General features: G+C 51.3%; 2 protein-coding genes across 2 annotated transcripts in view; one reads left to right on the top strand and one right to left on the bottom strand.

Moving 5' to 3' along the window:
* Positions 1-13,184, bottom strand: part of FAU (FAU ubiquitin like and ribosomal protein S30 fusion) — an 18,964-nt gene extending 5,780 nt beyond the window's left edge. Inside the window, exons 1-3 of the mRNA XM_085887818.1 lie at positions 13,111-13,184; positions 12,514-12,596; positions 751-895 (exon numbers count right to left, since the gene is read on the bottom strand). Of these exons, the coding sequence (XP_085743944.1) occupies positions 751-895; positions 12,514-12,588 (220 nt within the window). The 5' untranslated portion in view covers positions 12,589-12,596; positions 13,111-13,184. The remainder of the gene's footprint in view (positions 1-750; positions 896-12,513; positions 12,597-13,110) is intronic.
* MRPL49 (mitochondrial ribosomal protein L49) lies at positions 13,156-20,658 on the top strand. Its single transcript, XM_085887817.1, has 4 exons — positions 13,156-13,275; positions 15,803-16,013; positions 17,164-17,288; positions 17,603-20,658. Exons 1-4 carry the CDS (start codon positions 13,189-13,191, stop codon positions 17,747-17,749), a joined length of 570 nt encoding a protein of 189 aa, XP_085743943.1. The 5' UTR covers positions 13,156-13,188; the 3' UTR covers positions 17,750-20,658.
* Positions 20,659-23,530: the final 2,872 nt, after the last annotated feature.

The raw sequence follows: 23,530 nt of genomic DNA, 5'->3' as shown, positions 1-23,530 counted from the left end.
GTTGGAAATCACTTAAAACATGTAGAAATGCAAAAAAAAAAAATTCAAATATTTTTTCAAATTGGCCACCATAGCGGCCATATTGGATTTTGGACCAAGTCCAAAATCTAATGGCAAGATCCTTGGACCAGACCTAACCCCCCACCAAGTTTCGTCGAGTTTTTCCGTAATACTGTTCACAAACAAACAAACAAACAAACAAACAGAAAGGGGTGAAAACAGTAACCTCCATCCATCTTCGATGGCGGAGGTTAAAAACCCAAAAACAAACAAACAAGGAACTTGGCCACAAGAAGAGACCACCAAGCCCATCATGCCTGTGCTGGACAAAAACATTAATTCAAAGTACCAGTTCATCCACACAATTTCCCCTGGGGAGGAAGGAAAACAGTGTGGCAAGCACATGGACATTACCAGGGTGTGATTTGTTTTGGGGGGAGAGAGTGGTTTGTAAGAGTGGGGATGAAAGGGTTGTAGGGTAAGGAATGAACAAACTGACCAGCATGTTCACTTTTTGATGAACGAGACACCTCACAGACATCACCATCACGTCGCAACTATGCACTCACCCATCCATAACAAAGCTAAATACCGGCCCTGCCAATGTCCACGTACCACTATTCCCAATGATTCAAACTCCAATCCCATCAAAAAGATTACCACAACAAAGTGGACAAAACCATGATAAGCATTCACTTCTACAGGTCAATCACAGTAGACTATGATGCATGCAATGGTAAGCGTTCATACCTCCAAGCAAGCGTGCAGTCACTTGAAAAGTGTCGTGTTCACCAACCCCATAAGCTGCCAAAGTCAGTTCATCATCGAGTGGAACATTGCTGAGAACAAGCACCTGGTCGTCCACGACGATACCCTCGAGCTCAGCGACACGGGCCTGGGTGCACACAAGAACAAGCATAGATGTAAAAGGGTCGAATAAATAAGGTATATTTACACACGTTCCAACAAATAAAAGCAGAACGTGCTCCCAGGTAAAGAAATCGAGGTGTATACAACATAATCGCATCAAAATGGATATTTGACAGTGTAGTGGCTGAAGAACCCTCAAATTAAGCTTGTGCTTTCAATAACAAAAAAATGAGAAATTAAATGTGATCATTGCCATGGTAACATGATAAAGATATCCCCAAAGGGCCGACACTGTCAATCACCATGAGCAATCCAAGCCTGGTGATACTTTTCACCGACCCCCACCCTTTCCTTGAACATTCACAAACTCATCATTCAACGCAATTGAGAAGAATACATAAAACATTTAAATGAAATACGTCAAAGGCAGTGAGGGCAAAATAACCGATAGGTAGCAAATACACATGAGATTGAGAATACAGAGGACTCATCTTTGCTTAACCCCAAGAGTTCTGCTTGCCAATGAGTTTGTATATTTTTCCCCCTCACAACACCCATGCTGGATCATTACCATCAAAGCCACACAATGAGCTTTTTTTTTTTAACTTCAGAAAATGACAACCAATTGCATTGGAAAATATCCTACGTGCCATGTGACAATGGAACGTGAGAATGGAAACCAGGAGAATACGACACCGACGTCATGTGACAACGTGACATTGGAAACCGTGTCACACAAAGTTAACAGGTAAACATTTTTTTTTGTTTTAAATAAATTTCCCAAAACACGAGCTTTTGTGATCAACTTGGGGATTCTTGCTTTTCTCAAAATGTGCCCAAACCTCGAAGGATAAGTCAAACCTGTTGCAGATTAGAGTTACAGCAAGAAAACATGAAAAATACCTGGGTATTACATAGTAAACATTGCAAAGGTGGTCAAGTGTGACCATATAAAATATGCAAATTTGCAAGTTTTTGAAGATATTATAGACATATATATATATATATATATATATATATAATATTGTTACAGTTGTGGGGGGTCGATGGAGGAACTTCATAAGAAAGTTAGGATTAAATATAGTTGTTTGGTCTGTGGATGTGAAGGAGACATCTCGATGCAATTAAGTAGGGAAGCTGAGCTCAGGTGTTGAATGTCAGCACACGGTGGGGGGGGGGGTAGTGGTGATGGTGGTGCAGTGTTAATTAGATAGGGAGAAAGAATAAGTTCCCCCAGTATGTGATTGCCCCCTGTAACCAATTCCTACGTTTTTGCATTTACAAACGAGCCAAACATGCCGAGCAGGCAGAAGCCCTGCCTCCAAGGGTGATGGCAGGCAGTCACACCCTGGTGCTGATGATTGATGGGCGTGACATTATTAACGAGCCAAACGTGCCCACGCCTTCCCGGGTTTCGTGCGAGCAAGCCATGCCCCAGAGGAGGAAACGGGGGTTCGGTGCGACACCAGTCAGAGAGTTTGGGGGAGGAACGCACAAGGTCGGTATGAGGAAGGTAGTTGTAGTCATGGTAGGAACGTGGCTAACACAGATCTCGCTTTGCTCTCCTCTCAATGGCTTTCCTTCGACGCATGTCCACCTCCAGGGTGTGGCTTGCTCACACGAAACCTGGGAAGGTGGGGTCTCTGCCTGCTTGGCTCATTTGGCAACCTTTTTTTCGAGTCGTTATAAAAGCGCAACTCCATCATTGCCGTTTTGTAATACATATATTAATAATACCCCCCCCCCCCAACCGTGTACTGACACGCAACACTTAAGCTCACAGTTTCCCGACTTAATTACATCGAGATGTCTTCTGCACGTCCACTGACCAAACAACTCTATTTAATCCGAACTTTTCAATGAAATTCCTCCATCTTCCACCACAACAGTAACAAACTAGAGGGGGAGCACTCGGGAGAGTGCAAAACCTCCGCCGCCAATACTGCTGGGTCACTCAAGTGAACCTTATATCTTATTAATTAAATATGATGTCAACAGTGCTGACAGTTATAGTTCTTTTCTCCAACATTTTTTTGGGGAGGGGTGGGGGGGGTTGGAAATCACTTAAAACATGAAAAAAATGCATAAAATAAAAATAAAAATAAAATTTTGTTGAAAAAAAAAGTTGCAAAAATTTTTTTCTCTAACAATTTTTTTTTTGGGGGGGGGGTTGTAAATCACTTAAAACATGTAGAAATGCAAAAAAAAAAAATTTTCTCTATTTTAAATTTTTGGCGGGGGGGGGGTAAAAAAATTGGGGGGGGGGGTTGGAAATCACTGAAAACATGTAGAAATGCAAAAAAAAGAAATTTTTTTTCTCTAACAATTTTTTTTTTGGGGGGGGGGGAGACCAAGTCCAAAATTTAATGGCATGATCCTTGGACCATACCTAACCCCCCACCAAGTTTCGTCGAAATCCGTCAAGGAGTTTTTCCGTAATACTGTTCACAAACAAACAAACAGAAAGGGGTGAAAACAGTAACCTCCATCCATCTTCGAAGATGGCGGAGGTTAACTTGAGGGGGAGCACTCGGGAGAGTGCAAAACCTCTGCCGCCAATACTGCTGGGTCACTCAAGTGAACCTTATATCTTATTCATTAAATATGACGTCAACAGTGCTGACAGTTATAGTTCTTTTCTCCAACATTTTTTTTGGGGGGGGGGGGGGGGTTGGTTGGAAATCACTTAAAACATGTAAAAATGCAAAAAAAAACATAAAAATTTTCTCAAACAATTTTTTTTGGGGGGGGACCAAGTCCAAAATTTAATGGCATGAACCTTGGACCATACCTAACCCCCCCCCCCCCCACCAAGTTTCGTCGAAATCTGTCAAGGAGTTTTTCCGTAATACTGTTCACAAACAAGCAAACAAAAAGGGGTGAAAACAGGAACCTCCATCCATCTTCGAAGATGGCGGAGGTTAAATATATATATATATATATATATATATATATATATATATATATATATATATATATATATATATATATATATATATGAATAAACGCACGTGCGCAATCTGTGATAAATTCATCTGTTGTGATTGTGATTGTGTTGTGATTCATGATACCTCAATGAGCCAGAGAAAAAAATAATTAGATGAGGATGTGGGAGGTAACACACACATGGATGATTGCCAGGATGTCAACCAAAAGGTATGCTTTGCAACAAAGAGTAAGGATTCGAACAGCAGGCCCAGTGACCGGGGCGGAGGGAGAGGGGCGAGTGCCGTGATCGGGGCGGAGGGAGAGGGGACGAGTGCCGTGATCGGGGCGGAGGGAGAGGGGACGAGTGCCGTGATCGGGGCGGAGGGAGAGGGGACGAGTGCCGTGATCGGGGCGGAGGGAGAGGGGACGAGTGCCGTGATCGGGGGGGGGGGGTCAGGATCCGTGATCGGGGGTCCGGAGCTGTGATCGGGGCGGAGGGAGAGGGGACGATTGCCGTGATCGGGGCGGAGGGAGAGGGGACGAGTGCCGTGATCGGGGCGGAGGGAGAGGGGACGAGTGCCGTGATCGCGGCGGAGGGAGAGGGGACGAGTGCCGTGATCGGGGCGAAGGGAGAGGGGACGAGTGCCGTGATCGGGGCGGAGGGAGAGGGGACGAGTGCCGTGATCGGGGCGGAGGGAGAGGGGACGAGTGCCGTGATCGGGGGGGGGGTCAAGATCCGTGATCGGGGGGTCCGGAGCTGTGATCGGGGCGGAGGGAGAGGGGACGATTGCCGGGATCGGGGCGGAGGGAGAGGGGACGGGTGCCGTGATGGGGGCGGAGGGAGAGGGGACGAGTGCCGTGATCGGGGCGGAGGGAGAGGGGACGAGTGCCGTGATCGGGGCGGAGGGAGAGGGGACGAGTGCCGTGATCGGGGGGGGTCGGGATCCGTGATCGGGGGTCCGGAGCTGTGATCGGGGCGGAGGGAGAGGGGACGGGTGCCGTGATCGGGGCGGAGGGAGAGGGGACGAGTGTCGTGATCGGGGCGGAGGGAGAGGGGACGAGTGCCGTCATCGGGGCGGAGGGAGAGGGGACGAGTGCCGTCATCGGGGCGGAGGGAGAGGGGACGAGTGTCGTGATCGGGGCGGAGAGAGAGGGGACGAGTGCCGTGATCGGGGAGGGAGGGGGGGTCGGTAGACGTGATCGGGGGAGAGAGAGGGGACGAGTGCCGTGATCGGGGAGGGGGTCGGGATCCGTGATTGGGGGTCCGGAGCCATGATCGGGGCAGAGGGAGAGGGAACGAGTGCCGTGATCGGGGCGGAGGGAGAGGGGACAAGTGCCGTGATCGGGGCGGAGGGAGAGGGGACGAGTGCCGTGATCGGGGCGGAGGGAGAGGGGACGAGTGCCGTGATCGGGGCGGAGGGAGAGGGGACGAGTGCCGTGATCGGGGCGGAGGGAGAGGGGACGAGTGCCGTGATCGGGCGGAGGGAGAGGGGACGAGTGCCGTTATCGGGGCGGAGGGAGAGGGGACGAGTGCCGTGATCGGGGCGGAGGGAGAGGGGACGAGTGCCGTTATCGGGGCGGAGGGAGAGGGGACGAGTGCCGTGATCGGGGCGGAGGGAGAGGGGACGAGTGCCGTGATCGGGGCGGAGGGAGAGGGGACGAGTGCCGTGATCGGGGCGGAGGGAGAGGGGACGAGTGCCGTGATCGGGGCGGAGGGAGAGGGGACGAGTGCCGTGATCGGGGCAGAGGGAGAGGGAACGAGTGCCGTGATCGGGGCAGAGGGAGAGGGAACGAGTGCCGTGATCGGGGCGGAGGGAGAGGGGACAAGTGCCGTGATCGGGGCGGAGGGAGAGGGGACGAGTGCCGTGATCGGGGCGGAGGGAGAGGGAACGAGGGCCGTGGTCGGGGCGGAGGGAGAGGGGACGAGTGCCGTGATCGGGGCGGAGGGAGAGGGGACGAGTGCCGTGATCGGGGCGGAGGGAGAGGGGACGAGTGCCGTTATCGGGGCGGAGGGAGAGGGGACGAGTGCCGTGATCGGGGCGGAGGGAGAGGGGACGAGTGCCGTTATCGGGGCGGAGGGAGAGGGGACGAGTGTCGTGATCGGGGCGGAGAGAGAGGGGACGAGTGCCGTGATCGGGGCGGGAGGGGGGTCGGTAGACGTGATCGGGGGAGAGAGAGGGGACGAGTGCCGTGATCGGGGGAGGGGTCGGGATCCGTGATTGGGGGGGTCCGGAGCCGTGATCGGGGCAGAGGGAGAGGGAACGAGTGTCGTGATCAGGGCGGAGGGAGAGGGGACGAGTGTCGTGATCGGGGCGGAGGGAGAGGGGACGAGTGCCGTGATCGGGGGGGTCAGGATCCGTGATCGGGGGGGTCCGGAGCTGTGATCGGGGCGGAGGGAGAGGGGACGATTGCCGTGATCGGGGCGGAGGGAGAGGGGACGAGTGCCGTGATCGGGGCGGAGGGAGAGGGGACGAGTGCCGTGATCGGGGCGGAGGGAGAGGGGACGAGTGCCGTTATCGGGGCGGAGGGAGAGGGGACGAGTGCCGTGATCGGGGCGGAGGGAGAGGGGACGAGTGCCGTGATCGGGGCGGAGGGAGAGGGGACGAGTGCCGTGATCGGGGCGGAGGGAGAGGGGACGAGTGCCGTGATCGGGGGGGGGTCAAGATCCGTGATCGGGGGGTCGGGAGCTGTGGCCGGGGCGGAGGGAGAGGGGACGATTGCCGTGATGGGGGGGGAGGGAGAGGGGACGAGTGCCGTGATCGGGGCGGAGGGAGAGGGGACGAGTGCCGTGATCGGGGCGGAGGGAGAGGGGACGAGTGCCGTGATCGGGGCGGAGGGAGAGGGGACGAGTGCCGTGATCGGGGCGGAGGGAGAGGGGACGAGTGCCGTGATCGGGGGGGGTCGGGATCCGTGATCGGGGGGTCCGGAGCTGTGATCGGGGCGGAGGGAGAGGGGACGGGTGCCGTGATCGGGGCGGAGGGAGAGGGGACGAGTGTCGTGATCGGGGCGGAGGGAGAGGGGACGAGTGCCGTCATCGGGGCGGAGGGAGAGGGGACGAGTGCCGTCATCGGGGCGGAGGGAGAGGGGACGAGTGTCGTGATCGGGGCGGAGAGAGAGGGGACGAGTGCCGTGATCGGGGAGGGAGGGGGGTCGGTAGACGTGATCGGGGGAGAGAGAGGGGACGAGTGCCGTGATCGGGGGAGGGGTCGGGATCCGTGATTGGGGGTCCGGAGCCATGATCGGGGCAGAGGGAGAGGGAACGAGTGCCGTGATCGCGGCGGAGGGAGAGGGGACAAGTGCCGTGATCGGGGCGGAGGGAGAGGGGACGAGTGGCGTGATCGGGGCGGAGGGAGGGGGGACGAGGGCCGTGTTCGGGGCCGAGGGAGAGGGGACCAGTGCCGTGATCGGGGCGGAGGGAGAGGGGACGAGTGCCGGGATCGCGGCGCAGGGAGAGGGGACGAGTGCCGTTATCGGGGCGGAGGGAGAGGGGACGAGTGCCGTGATCGGGGCGGAGGGAGAGGGGACGAGTGCCGTTATCGGGGCGGAGGGAGAGGGGACGAGTGCCGTGATCGGGGCGGAGGGAGAGGGGACGAGTGCCGTGATCGGGGCGGAGGGAGAGGGGACGAGTGCCGTGATCGGGGCGGAGGGAGAGGGGACGAGTGCCGTGATCGGGGCTGAGGGAGAGGGGACGAGTGCCGTGATCGGGGCGGAGGGAGAGGGGACGAGTGCCGTGATCGGGGCAGAGGGAGAGGGAACGAGTGCCGTGATCGGGGCAGAGGGAGAGGGAACGAGTGCCGTGATCGGGGCGGAGGGAGAGGGGACAAGTGCCGTGATCGGGGCGGAGGGAGAGGGGACGAGTGCCGTGATCGGGGCGGAGGGAGAGGGGACGAGTGCCGTGATCGGGGCGGAGGGAGAGGGGACGAGTGCCGGGATCGGGGCGGAGGGAGAGGGGACGAGTGCCGTGATCGGGGCGGAGGGAGAGGGGACGAGTGCCGTTATCGGGGCGGAGGGAGAGGGGACGAGTGCCGTGATCGGGGCGGAGGGAGAGGGGACGAGTGCCGTTATCGGGGCGGAGGGAGAGGGGACGAGTGTCGTGATCGGGGCGGAGAGAGAGGGGACGAGTGCCGTGATCGGGCGGGAGGGGGTCGGTAGACGTGATCGGGGGAGAGAGAGGGGACGAGTGCCGTGATCGGGGGAGGGGGTCGGGATCCGTGATTGGGGGGGTCCGGAGCCGTGATCGAGGCAGAGGGAGAGGGAACGAGTGTCGTGATCAGGGCGGAGGGAGAGGGGACGAGTGTCGTGGTCGCGGCGGAGGGAGAGGGGATGAGTGTCATGATCAGGGCGGAGGGAGAGGGGACGAGTGTCGTGATCGGGGGGGAGGGAGAGGGGACGAGTGTCGTGACTGGGGCGGAGGGGGAGGGTACGAGTGGCGTGATAGGTGGGGGGGGTTGGGAGCTGTGATCGGGGGGGTTGGGATATGTGTTCAGTGATCGGGGGGGTCGGTAGCCATGACCGGGTGGGGGGGTTGGGATACGTGCGCAGTGATCGGGGGGATACGTGCGCAGTGATCGGGGGGAGGTGGGATACGTGTGCAGTGATCTGGGCGGAGGGAGAGGGGACGAGTGCAGTGATCGGAGCGGACGGTGAGGGCACGAGTGCAGTGATCGGGGCGGAGGGAGAGGGGACGAGTGCCGTGATCGGGGCGGAGGGAGAGGGGACGAGTGCCGTGATCGGGGCGGAGTGAGATGTGACGAGTGTCGTGATTGGGGCGGAGGGAGAGGGGACGAGTGTCGTGATCGGGGCGAAGGGAGAGGGGACGAGTGTCGTGATTGGGGCGGAGGGAGAGGGGACGAGTGCCGTGATCGGGGCGGAGGAAGAGGTGACGAGTGCCGTGATCGGGGCGGAGGAAGAGGTGACGAGTGCCGTGATCGGGGCGGAGGAAGAGGTGACGAGTGTCGTGATCGGGGTGGAGGGAGAGGTGACGAGTGTCGTGATTGGGGCGGAGGGAGAGGGGACGAGTGTCGTGATCGGGGCGGAGGGAGAGGGGACGAGTGCCGTGATCGGGGCGGAGGGAGAGGGGACGAGTGCCGTGATCGGGGCGGAGGGAGAGGGGACGAGGGCCGTGATCGGGGCGGAGGGAGAGGGGACGAGTGCCGTGATCGGGGCGGAGGGAGAGGGGACGAGTGCCGTGATCGGGGCGGAGGGAGAGGGGACGAGTGCCGTGATCGGGGCGGAGGGAGAGGGGACGAGTGCCGTGATCGGGGCGGAGGGAGAGGGGACGAGTGCCGTGATTGGGGCGGAGGGAGAGGGGACGAGTGTCGTGATCGGGGCGGAGGGAGAGGGGACGAGTGTCGTGATCGGGGCGAAGGGAGAGGGGACGAGTGTCGTGATCGGGGCGGAGGGAGAGGGGACGAGTGCCGTGATCGGGGCGGAGGGAGAGGGGACGAGTGCCGTGATCGGGGCGGAGGGAGAGGGGACGAGTGCCGTGATCGGGGCGGAGGGATAGGGGACGAGTGCCGTGATCGGGGGGGTCAGGATCCGTGATCGGGGGTCCGGAGCTGTGATCGGGGCGGAGGGAGAGGGGACGATTGCCGTGATCGGGGCGGAGGGAGAGGGGACGAGTGCCGTGATCGGGGCGGAGGGAGAGGGGACGAGTGCCGTGATCGGGGCGGAGGGAGAGGGGACGAGTGCCGTGATCGGGGCGGAGGGAGAGGGGACGAGTGCCGTGATCGGGGCGGAGGGAGAGGGGACGAGTGCCGTGATCGGGGCGGAGGGAGAGGGGACGAGTGCCGTGATCGGGGGGGGGTCGGGATCCGTGATCGGGGGGTCCGGAGCTGTTATCGGGGCGGAGGGAGAGGGGACGGGTGCCGTGATCGGGGCGGAGGGAGAGGGGACGAGTGTCGTGATCGGGGCGGAGGGAGAGGGGACGAGTGCCGTGATCGGGGCGGAGGGAGAGGGGACGAGTGCCGTGATCGGGGCGGAGGGAGAGGGGACGAGTTCCGTTATCGGGGCGGAGGGAGAGGGGACGAGTGTCGTGATCGGGGCGGAGAGAGAGGGGACGAGTGCCGTGATCGGGGCGGGAGGGGGTCGGTAGACGTGATCGGGGGAGAGAGAGGGGACGAGTGCCGTGATCGGGGGAGGGGTCGGGATCCGTGATTGGGGGTCCGGAGCCGTGATCGGGGCAGAGGGAGAGGGAACGAGTGTCGTGATCGGGGCGGAGGGAGAGGGGACGAGTGTCGTGGTCGCGGCGGAGGGAGAGGGCATGAGTGTCATGATCAGGGCGGAGGGAGAGGGGACGAGTGACGTGATCGGGGCGGAGGGAGAGGGGACGTGTGTCGTGATTGGGGCGGAGGGAGGGGGTCCGAGCGCCGTGATAGGAGGGGGGGATTGGGAGCTGTGATCGGGGGGGGTTGGCATATATGCTCAGTGATCGGGGGGGGTCGGTAGCCATGATCGGGTGGGGGGGTTGGGATACGTGTTCAGTGATCGGTGGGGGGATACGTGTGCAGTGATCGGGGGGTGGGATACGTGCACAGTGATCGGGGGGGGATACGTGCGCAGTGATCGGGGGGGGATACGTGCGCAGCGATCGGGAGGAGGTGGGATACGTGTGCAGTGATCTGGGCGGAGGGAGAGGGGACGAGTGCCCTGATCGGGGCGGAGGGAGAGGGGACGAGTGCCGTGATCGGGGCGGAGGGAGAGGGGACGAGTGCCGTGATCGGGGCGGATGGAGAGGGGACGAGTGCAGTGATCGGGGCGGAGGGAGAGGGGACGAGTGCCGTGATCGGGGCGGAGTGAGAGGGGACGAGTGCCGTGATCGGGGCGGAGGGAGATGGGACGAGTGTCCTGATCGGGGCGGAGGGAGATGGGACGAGTGTCGTGATCGCGGTGGAGGGAGAGGGGACGAGTGTCGTGATAGGGGCGGAGGGAGAGGGGACGAGTGTCGTGATTGGGGCGGAGGGAGAGGGGACGACTGCCGTGATCGGGGCGGAGGAAGAGGTGACGAGTGTCGTGATCGGGGTGGAGGGAGAGGTGACGAGTGTCGTGATTGGGGTGGAGGGAGCGGTGACGAGTGTCGTGATTGGGGCGGCGGGAGAGGGGACGAGTGCCGTGATCGGGGCGGAGGAAGAGGTGACGAGTGTCATGATCGGGGCGGAGGGAGAGGTGACGAGTGTCGTGATTGGGGCGGAGGGAGAGGGGACGAGTGCCGTGATCGGGGCGGAGGAAGAGGTGACGAGTGTTGTGATCGGGGCGGAGGGAGAGGGGACGAGTGCCGTGATCGGGGCGGAGGAAGAGGTGACGAGTGTCGTGATCGGGGTGGAGGGAGAGGTGACGAGTGTCGTGATTGGGGTGGAGGGAGAGGTGACGAGTGTCGTGATTGGGGCGGAGGGAGAGGGGACGAGTGTCGTGAACGGGGCGGAGGGAGAGGGGACGAGTGTCGTGATCGGGGTGGAGGAAGAGGTGACGAGTGTCGTGATTGGGGCGGAGGGAGAGGGGACGAGGGTCGTGATCGCGGTGGAGGGAGAGGTGACGAGTGTCGTGATTGGGGTGGAGGGAGAGGTGACGAGTGTCGTGATTGGGGCGGAGGGAGAGGGGACGAGTGTCGTGAACGGGGCGGAGGGAGAGGGGACGAGTGTCGTGAGGGGGGTGGAGGAAGAGGTGACGAGTGTGGTGATTGGGGCGGAGGGAGAGGGGACGAGTGTCGTGATCGGGGGGGAGGGAGAGGTGACGAGTGTCGTGATTGGGGCGGAGGGAGAGGGGACGAGTGTCGTGATCGGGGCGAAGGGAGAGGGGACGAGTGTCGTGATCGGGGCGAAGGGAGAGGGGACGAGTGTCGTGATCGGGGCGGAGGGAGAGGGGACGAGTGTCGTGATCGGGGCGGAGGGAGAGGGGACGAGTGCCGTGATCGGGGTGGAGGGAGAGGTGACGAGTGTCGTGATTGGGGTGGAGGGAGAGGTGACGAGTGTCGTGATTGGGGCGGAGGGAGAGGGGACGAGTGTCGTGATCGGGGTGGAGGGAGAGGTGACGAGTGTCGTGATTGGGGTGGAGGGAGAGGTGACGAGTGTCGTGATTGGGGTGGAGGGAGAGGTGACGAGTGTCGTGATTGGGGCGGAGGGAGAGGGGACGAGTGTCGTGATCGGGTTGGAGGGAGAGGTGACGAGTGTCGTGATTGGGGTGGAGGGAGAGGTGACGAGTGTCGTGATTGGGGCGGAGGGAGAGGTGACGAGTGTCGTGATTGGGGCGGAGGGAGAGGGGACGAGTGTCGTGATCGGGTTGGAGGGAGAGGTGACGAGTGTCGTGATTGGGGTGGAGGGAGAGGTGACGAGTGTCGTGATTGGGGCGGAGGGAGAGGTGACGAGTGTCGTGATTGGGGCGGAGGGAGAGGGGACGAGTGTCGTGATTGGGGCAGAGGGAGAGGGGACGAGTGTCGTGATCGGGGTGGAGGGAGAGGTGACGAGTGTCGTAATTGGGGTGGAGGGAGAGGTGACGAGTGTCGTGATTGGGGTGGAGGGAGAGGTGACGAGTGTCGTGATTGGGGCGGAGGGAGAGGTGACGAGTGTCTTGATTGGGGGGGTTGGGATACGTGTTCAGTGATGGGGGGGGTGCGTACAAGGGGTTCCCTACCCCCACTGGACGTCGGTCTTGACGTTACTCAATCACAGATAATAGTCACAACTATCCAAGGTTATTACGACAATAATAATCATCACATACCTTCAGCTGTTGGACAGTTTCATCAAGCACCACATCGAGCGTGTGCACCGCCTCGCCACGTACGAAGATCTGCATCGTGCCGACTGCACACGCAGTAAAAGTTCCCACAAAAAATTTTTTTTTAAAACGCCTCATTATCGGCATGCCACTAACTCCAAGGAAAAAAGTAACAACCAAGAATCATGTACAGAAAACGGCTCGACCGATCCTTGTCCCACAATCATCCACGAGAACCAATAAACCAAGACGGACAAACAACACTCGAACTCAACCGGAGCCAGTACAAAGGTTTAAAGGACGATGTCATTAAATATCAGTTTGTGATTCGGTGCCGTGAGTTTTGACCGCGGGTATTTAACGGATCGGAAAGGATAACGAACAAGGTGACCGTTCGTCATCGTCCACGCACGTACAACGACAACACAGAGTCGCCCGACGAGTACTGCAATGGAAGCAGCGAGCGCACATTCCGCATTTGAACTACTTGAAGAACCCATGTCAATGTCGGCAATAAAACCTTTACTTTGACGTTCGGTGTTTTTTTTTAAAAACACAATACTTGCCGCCGCTCAGCAAAGAAGGCCGAAACACGCTTACCCGTAAAAATGGCGTCAAGAGAAAGAGACTCTGCGCATGCGCAGACCTTCCGAATACCCAGAATGCCAAGCAACAAGCATGGCAACTCATTTTTGTTTCCTGTTGTCCCGTGCAGGCCGTGCGGGCCGTGCGGGCCGTGCAGGCTCCTGGAGGTGTTTTGGTTCGGTTAGTGAGATTATCTTTGGGGTTTTCTGATATTGAATGTGATTGATTGTGTGTGAGGAGATACCAGCTGAAACTATAAATGTCCTTTGGTGAAGACTACGATTTAATGAAAGAATAGAAAATGATACAGTATATTTATAAAGCTTGAGGAGTTGAGTCAAAAGTGAAGACATTTGTTCCAGGCCTAGCGAGACCGAGCTATGACGAGACAGGACTTCATGCGCATGAAAGGAGGCGATTGCGAGGGGATCTGATATCGATGGTTAAGATAAGGATTAAGTGCAGAAGGGACATTGATATGAAGGAGCAGGTGACACACCTTGAGGGTAACGAGCTCAAATGAGCGAAGATCCTATCGTCCTCTTAATGATGACGTCATAAAAACGAATATGACGTCATTGTGATGTATCAGGTTTGCGATGAATTATCTGTGCTAATGCCCGGCTTGATTCCCGCAAACAAAATTCAAACAGCTTGCCTGGTTTCGGACATAATGGTATAGGCGATTTCCATTAGCGGCGATATTATGACGTCAACTTTTTTTCTCGGAAGAATTTCCAAAATCGGAGATGGTTACTGCCTGCGCGTGGGCTTTCTGCATATACATGGCAAGTTTCACGAAGATCCGATGAAAACTCTGGGTTGTGAAACAAAAAATGTCAAAAAATAGGAATGACGTTATAAAAATTGATATTACGTCATAGTGATGTATCATATGTGCGGTAATTCATCTCTGCTAATGCCCTGTTCGATTCCCGCAAACAGAATTCAAAAAGCTTGCCTAGTTTCGGAGGTAATTTTTTTGGCGATTTCCATTAGTGGAGATATTTTGACGTCATAATTTTTTTTTCTAGGAGGAATTGTCAAAATCGGAGATCGTTACTATCTGCGCAGGGTATTATTACATATATACGTCAAGTTTCAGGAATTTTCGATGAAAACTGGAGGCTGTGAAACAAAAAAGTCCACAAGAAGAAGATGAAGAACAATAACGTGAGTCAGACTATCCTCCACGAGGATCTAAAGATCAAAAGATGTGGAATGATTCCAGGTGATGCACCTTGAGAGTAAAGATGAGAGTTTGGACGCCGTTGAGACCGAGGTGCTTTGCTCAGAGAGTGGTGAATGCATACCAGTATGGTCTCCGTGGAATGGTGGTGGCAGTGGAGACGATGGATGGATTTAAACTGGAATTGGATATGTACTTCGAAGCATTGGTGATAGAGGAGTATATGAGTGTTGTTTATATTTTTTTGTATACAGAGTCGAGGCTCATGGAAGAGCTAGAATACAGACCGTATCAGGGCACAACATAATAAAAGGAACGGCAGAAAGAGAAGGGGAAATGCCAATAGCAGGGCCAAGGGAGAAAATAAATGCAGACGGACAAACAAGGGATGCTTGAATAAAGGTTGAGAGTTGGGAAGAATGCAGGGGGTTTATAAGATTGATACCGAAGCCAAATTTGGGGAGGGGAGGTGGGAGGTGGTTTAACGTGTGTGGAAAAGATCATGGTTTTGGAAGGGGGATGATCTGAGATGGTGGTGAACGGCTGTTTTGAAGACCTTAAGGGAAGAATGAGATTGAAGAGAGAGTGGAAGTTTGTTCCACAGGTGGGAAAAAGAGGAACAAATGAGTGGAGGTGAGCAGTGATCCTGAATTTGAGAGTTTCACTTGGAGGGGTTGCTGGTGAACAACATGCATCCCACAGATATCTCGGGGTGGAGGGGGGTGGGGACAAAGCATGGAGATGGCAGAGGGTGCACGACCAGAAAGGAGGCGGTAGAAGACAGAAAAACCACTGACTTCTCGGTGATGGGATCGTGATTGGCCCATAGATTCACCTTCATCATGGGAGAGTCCAATGATCTTGAAGGCCTTGGTTTCCACAGCGACAAGCTGAGCAAGGTGTGAGTCAGGGGAGCCAGCCCACAGGGGAGAGCAGGATTTAATTAAGCTGCGGGTGAAAGCCTTGTTGGTGGATAAGAGTTCAGATGTGCCAAGGAAGGACTTTGATAAGAGTTCACATGTTGATGCCGATTGTGAGGGGATATGATAAGAGTGCAGAAGGGTGTTGGCAGTATTGTGTCGCCTTGATGGGCCTAATGCCCCCCTCTTGTGTTTAGGTTCCTTCTGTGAGATTCCTTGTGTCTAAATGATTCTATGTGGGATGTGCGTATACTGTATTAGGACTTCAAGATCATGCTTACAGTTAGTATAAAGTTCTGTCACTACTTGAATTTACTAGTCCAGATGGTCACCACTCCAAATATTGCTGTATTATTAAGGTCCTTGTCGGTAGGCATCTTGGATTTCCCGCAGGACAATATTGAGTGTGGTTGCGGTGGGGCATGCATGGCTGGACATCTTGGTGATTGATGAAGGAACACCTTGTCCTGATGACCAAAACATTCCTATCTACTGTTTGTTATGTTCGAGGGTGTTCTGCAAGTCATGCATGTGCACACCTGTTAAAGGGTCAGACCCATCAATCTGCTGATGTTAATTCTCCTCTTCTGATGGACAGACCCACGACCGTATTCTCTGCCACGGACAGCAAGCCCTTCAGCTATTGTGCCGGCGATATTCAGATGGATTTGGAACGGGTCGTTTTTCAGGTTTCACACGTTCACCTGAAGACTTTGTGCATGTTGAACGGCTAATCCCACCATCAATCGTTCCACAGCCCCCAAAACATGCACAGTACCCAACTCCTTGTGGCTGGCAGCCTCCTTGTGGTGAGGATTACGGTCGTACAAACTTTTCTTTGTACCATCGTTTCATTTCAATATACTGTTCAGTGATGTTTTTTATTGCATTTTCATAAGTTTTGGTTTCGTAGATATTAATAAGTATAGAAAATGGTGTAAATTCAATTATTCATGTAGGTTCATTCATTTGTGTGCAACATGTGGCTGCTGTTTGCGTCATTGTTTGAGGGTGGGGAGGGTAGCGTGTGACTGTGCCACTAGGTTCGGAAGCCATTTGGGTATTGGTCAGGGTGGCAGTAATAACTCGGTTACTCAACATGAATGGACACCATGGGATCTTAACGTTCCTCAACTAATGACAGCAGGTGGGTCCTTGACTTAACGTCCATCCGAGGATGCAACAGTATAGAGTCAGACCCAGATGACACAGCTCGAAGCTTACTGTGCTATCACTCCATCATCTTGTCAAATTCCTTCTCTGACTAGCTCTCCAAAGAATAAAACATGTGTTGGGACTTTGGGCCCCTGCATGGTAGAGCCTGAAATCTGTTCAGGATTAGCAACAACGATAACAACTTGTACATGTTGCTCAGGTTTAAAATGACAATGAAATTTTTTTTTCTGAAACCATAAATCAGTTAGACAATTTGATCCCTCGCACAAATTATAAATGTATATTTTACTTTTGAATGTAACTTTAACCTCAGTTATTTGCCTCACCTGTTGCGGAATAGGCAGGGAGGGTATTGTTTTGTGTGCGAGTGTCAGTGAGACCGGATGCCCAAACGCAGACCTACTTAGCAGCCAAAAGTATAGTTCGACAAAGTTGTCTTATGTAACCATATGTTTACATCCAATTTCACCATAAATTGATTGCTGTAGCGATATACAAGATAGCGATAAACAGGCCCAGTTTATATTGGGCCGAGATTCAAACCCAGGCAAGGCAGCTTGGAGGTGAGTGTGCGTATAGGTGAGTGTGGTCCTGCCAGCCCATTGACAAACTGGGAAGGTCTCATTAATTATGTGGCATACATCTCTTGAGATCTCTCATATTGACCAGGGAAAAACTTAAGAGAAATAATAATTTAGTTACAATCAGTATCTTTTGCAACTGCTCAGCAACGGAGGTAGTTAAGTAACCTTAATGTACTCTTTCTTGTTGTATGTCTTCCAGATCCTCCACCCAGTTTGCCCTATACTGTTCGCCGCTCACGAATGCATAACCCCCCTGTATATGAGCGGCTGAGGTATTCCAACCAAAAGCTAACCACCATCCGAAAGATTGAAGGTGACATTTGGGTAAGTTTGTGTGAAGTTTTTCTTTTTGCATTGTCAAGTAGCAAGACGTTTTTCTTAGATATAGTTTATGTCCTGAGCCAATCATATTCTCTCAAATCAGAATTCTTAAAAGCATCAGGCAAGAGGTTACTTAGCCTTTGTTGTAATAATATATTGTTTGGATAGCTTTAAGAAAGAAAAAAGTGAATATGACTTTTGGAGTTTGTGAAGATCCTACATGCCTTTCAGAGGATTTATAAACTACCACTAGAATATTGAATTGGTTACAGCTTTCAGTTACTTTATTTCTCTACTCTGATTTCTGATCTTTCCAGGAACTGGAGAAAGATATAAAGACATTTCTGGAACAAGAGAAAGGTGTAAACCCAGCCATTCAGGTCAATGAAGTGACCATGGTCATCGCCATCAAGGGACATTTCGGTGAAGACCTCAAGCAATGGCTTTTGGACAAGGGCTTCTAGGGAAAGTTAACTAGGCTTTTAAGGAGGGAGTTTTTTTTCATTTTGATTTTGATTCATTCAGTGCTGTCAAGCCAGCGTTGGTTTTCTGCAGTGCCTGATGAGCTTGGAAAGAAGATTAAGATTGCTGATTAAGATCTATTTCTGAACCTTCGAGACAGGTTGAACACCAGCGTTGCCATTTGACCCATCACAGTTTGGGAAGTGATGTCATTATTCAAATGATGGTGCTATTTACTTAAGTTGCTACAACATCTTTATGGTGACTGTTTATGTTTAATAACTTCCCAAAGATGTTTAATGGAATGAACAATAAAGCAGCAGTAGTGATAGATACATCATTTTGGGAAAATGGTGGAGGAAGTGGTGGAATTGTCCACTTGTAATTTATAAACATATTCAAAAGTAGCAGAATACAGGATTGAGGAAAGGGCAGTCTACATACACATCCCATGTAAAAGTTCAGTAACTTCAAAACAACAAGGATTTTAAGGTGATATCATTAAGGTAAACTCAGTATGAATGAAAGGGTCTTTTCATTCGTATAGAGAAGTTTCCACACCCATACATAAAGTTTCCACACCCAACCTTGCAGGTTGCACATTATAAAATTGGGTGTGTTGCGGGAATGACTCGAATTTCATTTTGAATGGTGACTGCTCTCAATGAGCCCCGTTTTGGTAGCAAGCTAATTTTATGAGGATTCATTTGTTGCATTTAAAATTTTAGAAACCAGTTGTGGTGTGACCAAGTGACATGATATTAATGTTTCCTTCCCATTGCTCTTTGGCTTCATTTTGATTTGATGGTGTGATATATGTTAAGCTAAATTTTCAGAGACAACAACAGATTTTTTTTTTTTTTTTTAGCCTGTAGAAACCCCCTGCTTTTACCCTTTGCTCCATGTGATCAAATTTTTAACCTCTGCCATCGAAGATGGATGGAGGTTACTGTTTTCACCCCTTTGTTTGTTTGTTTGTTTGTGAACAGTATTACGGAAAAACTCCTCAACGGATTTTGACGAAACTTGGTGGGGGGGTTAGGTCTGGTCCAAGGATCATGCCATTAGATTTTGGACTTGGTCCAAAATCCAATATGGCCACTATGGTGGCCAATTTGAAAAATATTTGAATTTTTTTTTTTTTTGCATTTCTACATGTTTTCAGTGATTTCCAACAAAAAACATGCCAAAATTATAATTGCGGCTGATTTTGGAACTTCAGGTGGATATACCCACGTAAAATCAATTTCTGTCTCAAGGAATCTAGTTATGACGAATGAATTTAGTATGTAAAAGTTAAAAGTAAAAGGGAAAGTTGCAAACTATAACTCTGTGAGCACTGTTGACGTCAAATTGAATGAATAAGATATCAGGTTCACTTGAGTGACCAAGCAGTATTGGCGGCGGAGGTTTTGCAATCTACCGAGTGCTCCCCCTCTAGTTTGAGCTGTGTGATCGATCTGAGTGCCTGCATCCCCTTCTCTTTTTGGACTCTCTGTGGCTTATCCCCATCATAATTTTAGGTTAGTATCCCCCCCAACCCCCACTACTCACCATTGCAGAAAACTTTTAGCTGTGTGAGGAAGAAGACAAGACCTTCATTTTGGCTTTTTGTGGAGTTATTCTCATGGAAAATCTTGGGAAATATTTAAAATGTAAGCCTACATGACAAGTGAACATATTCATGGTTGTGATTGAAAGCGGTGGTTGACATACAAATTACTTCATGCACATAATGCAAAGAGGGGGGGGGGGGATTAGTTCTGTCTGTCTGTCTGTGATCAAGGAACTACTTAATTTCAGTTGAATTTTATATTGTTACAGCCACAGGTGGTCTCAGTGTCTTGGTATGAATCCTGGCTGGCTGCGTCGACATTGGACTGATTCAATGGCCTATTGCCACAATACCATGCGAACGTGACTACCGTGACCACCATACCATGCGAACGCCAGCCGATGCATTGTGCTAATTCGGTGCCGAGTGGAGCCAGTGAGGCGCTGGTCACCCGTACCCAATTAGTCCTTTAACAGACATGCCAAATTGCAACCACCACAATTCACCCCAAGACCAAGTAAATTTAATAATGATCAGTACACGGGGGATGGAAATACAAGAAGCGAGAACAACTGGAAAGCATCTCAAAATGCAAAACCTGTCCATGTCTGCTTGGTACGCAAACTAAACTTAACGAAAATGACAGTTAAAAAAAATTGTACCTTTTTAGGTCATCTCTTCGAGTATGACCTAATAATATGGGTGTCGATGTCCTTCGATCCGTCCGTTAACAATGAAGTTGAAGTGGGAGATCTGGTCATTAGTGATCCTGATAGAGGTAGATGAGACGTACACGATGGTATGACTTTTAAGGTCATCGAAGGTCAAGGTCAAGGTCACGAGGCCTTTGAAGTTGCGAAAATGGCGATTTTCAAATTCTATCTCCGCCATTTCTCAAGCGATCTTGAATTTGATTGTAGCATATGAATCTATGGGACAATATCTAAATTTGGTCAGGCCGGATTTTCGATATTCGCTTTCGTGTCACGTGACTTCAAAGTTGGCAAAAAATGCAAAAATGACGATTTTCAAAATCTATCTCCTCCTACATTTCTCAAGCGATCTTGAATTTGATTGTGGCATATGAATGTATGGGACAATATCTAAATTTGGTCGGAACGGATTTTCGAATTTCGCTTTCGTTTTCGCGTCACGTGACTTCAAAGTTTGCAAAAACTGCCCTACCTTCAGGAGGCTATATATTCTCTACTGGGCATGGTAAAAGTTAGTGAATGGTGTCATTGCATAGCAGCTGACCTTGTCTTTCATTTCTCGCAGAGATGACCGTCACTCCCGCACGGGTATATTTTATTAATTCGTCTTCTCTACAATGTCATAATAAAAGTTTGTTGAAGATTTGATGGCAAAAGCTCAATTGGTAAAAATGTTACGGCCTGGACGTACACACTGAATCCCATTGGTAATAAGGATTTTGATTAAAACATTTATGGCTGGTCTACCACTTTACCGATGACATAATCCTTATAATTCTTTATTCCAAAAAGTGTCGAAGAATAAAATAATAATATTAATGAAAATTATTTTAACAAAATTATTCATTTGTCTTCTCCAGATTCTCATTATAAAGCTGTGTTTAAAATTTGATGACAAAAGCTCAAATGGTAAAAAGGTTACAGTCTGGATAGGCACACCCACAGACACAGACAGAAGTGATTGCAAAACCCCAACTTCTGCTGTGTGGTGGACAGGAAAAATATTAATGGTGATACAACAATAACCCCTTACCCACAACAACGTCCATGCCCGAGAAACCAACGGACAACCGAGAACCTTAATTATGTAATCTTGAAGGCCTTCTGACTTGCACCACAGGAGATAAACATAGAGGCAGACAAGACAGAAATATCCTTGCTGTGCCAGTGGGACATAGCCAGAACCAATATAGAGTAGCGAAGACAAGAATGTCCTTTGCAGGTCGGTGCTCTGCACACAGCATGGTATGATTGAGGAGGAGAGGCGTGGCTTGGTAGGGGTATGGCGCAGCACAGTCGCTTTGCAGACTCGAGATGTGACTTCTCCCCAGGTTGAGCATCTGCTAATTCCTCCGAGTCCGGCCCCAAGGGTTCAAGGGTCCATTTGAGTGGAAGGACCACCCCCTGCTACTTGTCACCTGGGGGATGGTCTTCCCCTTTCCTTGGGATGGCTGACAAGCAGCTCTCCTGCATATGCTGACACTTCGAGGCCTACCCAGATGCTTCAAAAGAACATCATAGACAGATTACGGAGGGTAGAACATTAAACAGCATTTTAAAGGGATCGTGGTTTTTAGACACACATTGAGGAGGGTGGATGACGTCTATCTATGCATAAAGCGACACATCTAATATCACGATTAAATTACCTCACACTTATTCTCAGACATTTACTACGGGAGATAACTAAACTATGCTAAGCAATGTTACCCCTGATAAGTCATTTCCACAACAATATTTTTAACACTAGAACACAAATCAGCAGTTTAGCAGTACTTTGGCTCTGAATTTTGCAAAATTGTACAGCGTCTCACCCCAAGCATGCATGCGCACTGCAGGGTCAAGCAATGGCTTCAGTCTGTCCATCTGTCTCGCAGTGCAAAAAAAAATTGAAAATAATTCCAAACAGGAAACTGTTTTAGGGACGTCAAGGACACAAACAACAGGCACAAATAGCTAATTTAACATGTAAAAGACGGTGCATACTAAAGGCATCAACGGCGGTAAACTTCTGATACAATATATTTTTTTTCTACAGCCTTTAAAACTTTTCTTCCATTTCAATTGAACTAGCTTCGCCGAGTGGAGTTCAACAACATAACTAATATGCAGTATATATATATATATATATATATATATATATATATATATATATATATATATATACATGTTACATTTATAATAATACAGTTTGACAGTCAATATTTGCAAAAAAAATTTTATTCCAGAAACAGATGTAACGCCGTAATGACGTTCTAGACCTTACACCATCCTACTATACCGCCATCTTACTAAATCAGTCATCTTGGGCGCCTCACCTTAAGCATTCAGCCCATCACCTAAGGACATCAGATGGTCAGATAAATGAGTTACTCGTATAAAAGCCCATCAAAAATGATGGGTTGGAATTATTTCATTCAAAATATTCAAGAACACTGGAAGATATGGTTTCTTAGCAAGAAAAAGTGTTATTTTAAAACACTACATGTATAAACGTTACCCTATTTTCCTTTTATCTTCTGAGACATTTCATTTTGACGGTACAGCCTCGTGAGCATGCCAAAGTCTGAAGCCTTGGCCTAGTGTCAGGTTTATCTTCTTTATTTATTATTTATTTATTTTATCTTCTTTATTTATTCGGTATCTTACAGATGTAAATGAACACTCTGACTCTGCGCCCATTACACATCATGTGCAGCGAATTTCACCTCCCTGTCAGGTCAGGTATGGGAGCATGAGCCGGAGCACCCGAGCATGAGCAGCCGTGTGATAATCATGCACCGGAGCACCTCCTTGTACCTTGTATTTATTTTATTTTTTTAACGTTTCTGTGCACCACCCTTGAGGCTCGGTTTGCATGTCACCATCAACATTTCCAAAAGAAGAGATGTAATTACTCTTTTATGAAAAATGTTTTTTGATGTTTTTTATCATAAAAAAATACTTTGGTGAACATCCAGTCACGTTAAAAGATTGGCCTTTAAACCCTACTCAAATCGGCTTTATGAAGGGGGACAAAGAAATACACTGTTTTTTATATAGGTCGATGGGGTTCAACTGGGAAGCACCAGAATGGGTTGTGTGCTGGACGCCGGGATGACCTGCACTTCCATTGAGGCCGAGCCTAGCATTAGATGTAACACCGTAATGATGTCCCAGTGAAAAGAGAATGACAGACAGGGAAGGACGGATAAATCCAGATACTTTAATATGTTGATTATACCTTTTTAACACTGCGGGACACAAATCAGATTATTTGCATTTTCAAAAACCTTTGTTGAGCAATACTTTGGCAAAATTGTACACCGTCTTGGCCAATCTAATTTGCTGCTCTGAAGGTGGAGGAACATCGATATTCAAACAAAATGCCCAGCAATTCAACTTATGAGCACAGAAAAGATACACATGGTAAAGTTCCCATGCGTCCTGGTTGCTTGAACTATTTTCATTGTTTATCATACATGAGATTTCAGTCTTTTGGGGGCTGCCAAACAGGCGAGCAGAAGCTCCACATC

The sequence above is a fragment of the Eptatretus burgeri genome, chromosome 7, assembly GCF_056783735.1.
Source record: "Eptatretus burgeri isolate ZD-2024b chromosome 7, Ebu_testis_v1, whole genome shotgun sequence".
Lineage (NCBI taxonomy): Eukaryota > Metazoa > Chordata > Myxini > Myxiniformes > Myxinidae > Eptatretus > Eptatretus burgeri.
The sequence above is the reverse complement of the archived record's forward strand: the minus strand, read 5'-3'. Positions and strand labels throughout refer to the sequence as shown.

What these genes read in the sequence shown, in the direction of transcription:
- MRPL49 (XM_085887817.1), top strand. Translation starts at nt 13,189, where the DNA reads ATGGCAACTCATTTTTGTTTCCTGTTGTCCCGTGCAGGCCGTGCGGGC. An exon ending in CCTGGAGGTGTTTTGGTTCG is followed by an intron (nt 13,276 to 15,802) that starts GTTAGTGAGATT and finishes TCTGATGGACAG; the next exon opens with ACCCACGACCGTATTCTCTG. An exon ending in AGATTGAAGGTGACATTTGG is followed by an intron (nt 17,289 to 17,602) that starts GTAAGTTTGTGT and finishes TGATCTTTCCAG; the next exon opens with GAACTGGAGAAAGATATAAA.